Source organism: Chrysochloris asiatica, unplaced genomic scaffold (genome assembly GCF_000296735.1).
Source record: "Chrysochloris asiatica unplaced genomic scaffold, ChrAsi1.0 scaffold00056, whole genome shotgun sequence".
Taxonomy (NCBI): domain Eukaryota; kingdom Metazoa; phylum Chordata; class Mammalia; order Afrosoricida; family Chrysochloridae; genus Chrysochloris; species Chrysochloris asiatica.
Genome location: NW_006408574.1, coordinates 11,854,118 through 11,859,407, shown reverse-complemented (window position 1 = coordinate 11,859,407; position 5,290 = coordinate 11,854,118). Strand labels below are relative to the sequence as shown.

General features: G+C 46.2%; 1 protein-coding gene across 1 annotated transcript in view; it reads right to left on the bottom strand.

The window, feature by feature from the left end:
* Positions 1-1,209: 1,209 nt before the first annotated feature.
* Positions 1,210-5,290, bottom strand: part of IL33 (interleukin 33) — a 93,562-nt gene continuing 89,481 nt past the window's right edge. Inside the window, exon 7 of the mRNA XM_006863843.1 lies at positions 1,210-1,365. Within this exon, the coding sequence (XP_006863905.1) occupies positions 1,210-1,365 (156 nt within the window). The remainder of the gene's footprint in view (positions 1,366-5,290) is intronic.

Sequence of the window (5,290 nt, the reverse complement as noted above, 5' to 3'; positions counted from 1 at the left end):
GCTTTTAGGGAAGGCTTTTACATTTGTCTGTGGATATCCAGGGCTCATGTATGAGATTACTAACAAGCATTACTGAATAATCAGATGAGGGACATTTTGCTATGTCTACTAGGTGGCTAAAGTCTGATTCTCAGAGCCTATGGTTTGGACGGTCAGCAACACTTGAGCCCCTCGTGATCATCTTTTAAAAATAAAAATTGTAGGCCAGATAGTGCTTTCAGGTCGACTGTTCTTTTGGAGACACATGGACAAAAGAAAATGGGGAAGTGGTGAAACTACAGCTTATTTCACACCTTCTCCAGTCCTAGGCAGAAAATTACTTTGGATTTCCAATAGACTAGTTTTCCAAAAGTGAGGTTGGGCTTCAGTCTTGTCCACTTAAATACAACCCCAGGAAAGCTAACGTAGTGATACAGTTAATCTACAAACTTTAGTGTAAAATAGGCACAAAACGTTAGCTTCTATCTTACTCAACAGCAGGAAAAATCTATGTATGTGTAAATGGGCATTACTTTTTTCAAAACAGGATTCTGTCCATTTCCTGGATTAATTTTACCACTGTAGTTGTGTTAAAGGTTTGCTTGTGTTGGGTAGAGTTGCAATTGTTAAGGGGGGAAGGAAATTCTTGCACTGGTTCGGTGGCCAGGTAAACTTATCAAAGGGCTCTTTCGGGCCCTGAAGTTGGGACTGGGTCATTACCATCCCCCGGAACTGGGCGTAGATCATGTCCTCTGCCCGCTGAAGAAAAAAGTTCTTTGCCAACTGGGACGCTGGGACTTGTCATTAGATTTTCAAAAGATTAGAATGTGGATGACTTCGTCATGTCCCTGAGCTTCTTTCAGATCGCAGAGTCCACAGTAGACAGGGCAGCTGATGTCTTTTGTTTCACGCAGGCATTAGAGACCCAGACATCATGCCAGCTCTTAGACAGGATCTGCCTCGATCCCAGCAAGGCTGCGAGGCCCCGCTTGCCCTCTAGCTCCCTGCAGCGTCTCTTGGGCTCCGAGTGTGGCGGCGGAGGCTTAGCATTTCTATCTTGGAGAACTCAGATTTGAGATCCTTTTGCTGGGCCTCCATCAGTTCCTCGGGTTCAAGTATCAGGTGGGATTCACATGTGCCCACAGAGGGTGTCTGGCACAGAGTGGGAAGGGACATCTGCAGTAAGGGAATTCAGGTCCAGGTCTTGGCAGAGAACCAAACTCTTGCCGACTAAGGGCTGGCATAGTCGAAGTAGAGGCCTGCGAGGGCAGACTCTTGGCCGGTGGAGTCGGATTCTAAGTGGGAAGGATTCATTTCTCGGGAGGTGAACTGTTCCACACGTCCGGGGTGTCCCGGCAGCTGGGTGGGCGCCTCCGCCAGCGAGGTCTACTTCCGGTGGTGGCCGGGTTGGTGAGGTTAGTGAGGTGGAACTGCTGGACGAAACTGATCAGCCGGCTTCCTGCACGCGCAGTCGAGGCATTTGAGCATCGCAAAATCCTGCTGGGCTCTGTGGTGCAGGGATTGTGACCTGCAGGAGACAATTGACCCTCCTGACCCAGCGGGTGACAAGGCTTAGCCCTCAAATCAAGTCTCTGCCCTCTCAATCACTGTTGTTGTTCCGACCCATAGCGACCTCGTCTATACAGGTTTCTGATGAGCTTGAAGTGCCAACCTTGTGGTTCACACCGACCCTGCAGTCCAGCACATTAACCCATAGTGGTGGTGGTGGTGTGTCGTGGAGTCCGTTCCGCCTCATAGTGAACCTGTATAGTGTTTCTGAGGCTGTAAATCTTTAAAGGAGCAGACAACCTTATGGTTCTCCTGTGGAACTGCTGGTAGTTTTGAACTGCCGACCATGGGATTGGTGGATCAAGCCAAAAGACCAACTAGTAACCACTATGCTACTAGAGTTCTTTGCATTAGCCCACAACGCCACACCAGGACTAGGTCGGTGTTTTCGAAGAAAGAAGTGAGACTATGCTTGCCAGAGCTGTTGAGTTGGTTCCAACTCATAGTGACCTGGTATAGGGTTTCAGAGAAGTGACTGGTGGGTTTGAACCACGGACCTTGCTGTCCAGCGCATTAACCCACAGCGCTACACCAGGACTAGGTCTGGACCATTCAGGGAAGTGAGACTGTTGTTAAGTACTGTCAAATTGATTCCAACTCATAGCGACCTTGTATAGGGTTTCCAAGGAGGAGCTGGTGGGCTTGAACCACCAACTTTGTGATGAGCAGTTTAGTGCTTATTCTACAGCACCAACCCAGGACTCTGAAGATGACTGAGATTCAAGGAGGTCAATGATAAAGGACTTGTACTAGTTTTAGCCAAGGAACTCTGGTAGTGTAGTGGTTACTAGTTGGGCTGCTAATCTCAAGGTCAGCAGTTCAAAACTACCAGCAGTTTTGTCGAGAAGGATGAGGCTTTCTGTTCCTGTAAAGATTTACAGCCTTGGAAACCCTACACAGGGTCACTATGAGTTAGAACTGGCTGCACAGCACAAAACCACCAGCCACCACTAGTTTCAACCACTTTAGCCATTTGACTACTTTAGCTGCAACTGATCAATATGGAGTGTCCCCATGACATCAGTCTTTAAAAGAATCCACATTGGTCGTTCTGATTACTTCTAAAGAAATGATTGTTTACCTTGCAACCAGGTATTTGCTTTGCTAGAGTTCACCAGTGTGTTCTCTAGGGCTTTATTTCTATTATTACAAGAACTACTACTATGAACATTTTGCTCATTTTAGCGGAATAACCAGGAAAAAGACAGTTTAAATATTTAATTGGGTCTGAAAATAAGGCATAGAGTTGAAAACTTAATATAGTCGCAATGTTTCAAGAGTAGGAGGAGAAAATTGGTAGTTGGGCTTTTCTTGCAGGAAGCCAGAATATTATATTTGATTTCAGTTTGCAAGTTATCTTCACTGTTACCTCACAGCCAACCCAGCGCCATCAATAATGCATACAGTGAGTCACCCTGTTCTCCAGTACGAGCAGGAATCCAGGCTGCAGCTACAGCTCCAAGGGTCATTAGCGTCTCTCCTCAGTGGTTAAGTTGATCTTCATTTAGGACCAGGCTGACATTACCTTTCAGCAGCCCTTCTACTTAAACTAATTGCTTCTTAAAATCATAAGGTAGCTGTATCGTTGGGCAGGATTTTCCTCTCTGAAGCTCAAATATACTATCAGGATATTAAATATTAGAGCTTATTACTAATGGTGGTTTGCTCTCATTGGGGGTGTATATATATTTATGGCAGAGTCCTAGGGGATTCTAAATAAAAATCCAGAGTCTGATTGTATCTGAAGAACCCCTCTATCCCACCAAGAATCCATTTACATGACTTGATATGTCTGGGAGGAAGGAGCTTGCAAGTAGGAACTTGGTTGACTGGTCCTTGGACGCAGAAGAAGAAGAAAGACAACGAGGTGGAGGGAATGCAGAAATGATCAAAAGATCTTACGATTTCCCTAGATTAAACAAGGAGAATTTTTCTTGTGGGGAACACAGAAACTGACCTAAAGGCCTAAAAAAGGTATCAAAGACCCCTCCACACTCTTTTGTCCCAGAGAGTAGACTTGCCCCCCACTGCTTACAGAAATATGAGTGGTTCAGGGACACTATCATATCCCGAACAGAAACTTCTCTCTCAAAACACGAGATGAAGGGCAGCCTTCATCCACACACTCAGCTAAATAAAGGACAGTCTGGGCAGACTTTAGGGGGAAATCCGCAATGGAAGAGATTCTCATTCCCTTGTTTCATTTGGGTGGAAAGGTGAGGGAAAGAGCGTTTCCTTCTCGGATGATCTGACTTTGGAGAAGGATAGCATCCTGGAAGATAGGTCCTAGGGACAACAGTTAGGGAGTCATCTAAGAGAAGCAAATGGACAGAGTTGTACATGAGCCAGAAAAGATTTGGCCAGAGTAGACTGGTACAGGTAGGTCACCTGGGCTCTGCCAAGGAACCGAGGGCTGGGCATGGTTCTCTAGTCAAGCTCTAGAAAAGCAGAGGATGCCCCAAGAAGAAGGAGGGGATTATAAAAAGATGAGATTGGTATTAGCTTCTCATTCCTTCCACCCATCCCAACTCACCCCAACCTACATGCTCTCTCAATTACACACAGTTCCAATAACGGCATAGCACTGTGCTGTTAAAACATCTGCAGGGAACCCAGGTTTCGTGAACGAGGTTGTGGTAGGTGTCTCTGTGTGTGATCAGCAAGTACGCGGGAACATGCGTCTAAAGGATGGGCATATTTTGAGTAGAGCGATACACTGGGGGACAGGAACAGGACACACTGTCCTCAAGTGGCTGGGCAAGAGTGGACATCTCTCTACAGATGGGACTGAGCAGCATGTGCAAGGGCTGGCTCTGGGGAGTTTCAGGGGGTGGGGAGACCCAGCTCCTGAAATTTGGCACTGAGGGTTTAGAACCAGCGAAATGGTGGGAGCTGTTGAAGTATGACTCACTGTATCTACAGGCTGCAGAGGCCTGGGGACGATTGGGTATTAATAGAAAACCCACAATCTTTCAGAGGCTATAACCGTTGTGATAGATTGGCTACAACACAGAAAACCTAAGGCCTGGACTCTACTCCCCAGGAGCTTAGCTATTCTTGTCTTACAACTGTCATGCCTGCTATGGTAACAGAATACCAATGACCTCAGCTCCTCAATTCTGAGACGCTATCGATTGTAAGGCACATCCTCATTTTAATGAGAGGTTCCGAGGAAGAAAAACCTACTATGTTCTATTCCACATTGATTTTAAGATGCAACCCCAATTTTAGAAAATTGAAATGCCACCAAATGTGCCTCTTAGAATTAAAGGAATACAATAGCAATGCATCAACCCCACTGAGGCATCTTCTGGAATTCAGAATGGACCCACATTTGCATGGCTCCTCTTCCCTTCCTCAGAGAAGGGGAATTAGCATCCTTTGAGTATCTGCTACAGTAGTAAAAATAATTCAGATGTCTAATGGTGTGGCCCTGTGGATTAATGTGTCAGACTGCAAAGCCTTTTGAACTGCAAGGTTGATGGTTCAAGCTCACCAGCTGCTCCTCGGAAACCCTATACAGGGTCACTATGAGTTAGAACCAACTTGACAACAACGTTTGTGGACTTCTATTGTGGTGCTGTAGGATAAAGCACTGGACTGAGAACCACAAGGTCGGCAGTTCAAACCTACCTGCTGCTCCTCGGAAACCCTGCACAGAGTTGCTGTCAGTTAGAACTGACTCAGCGGCACTTATCAACAATGTTTATGGACGGCTTAGAGTGCCTGTGAAAAAAGATGA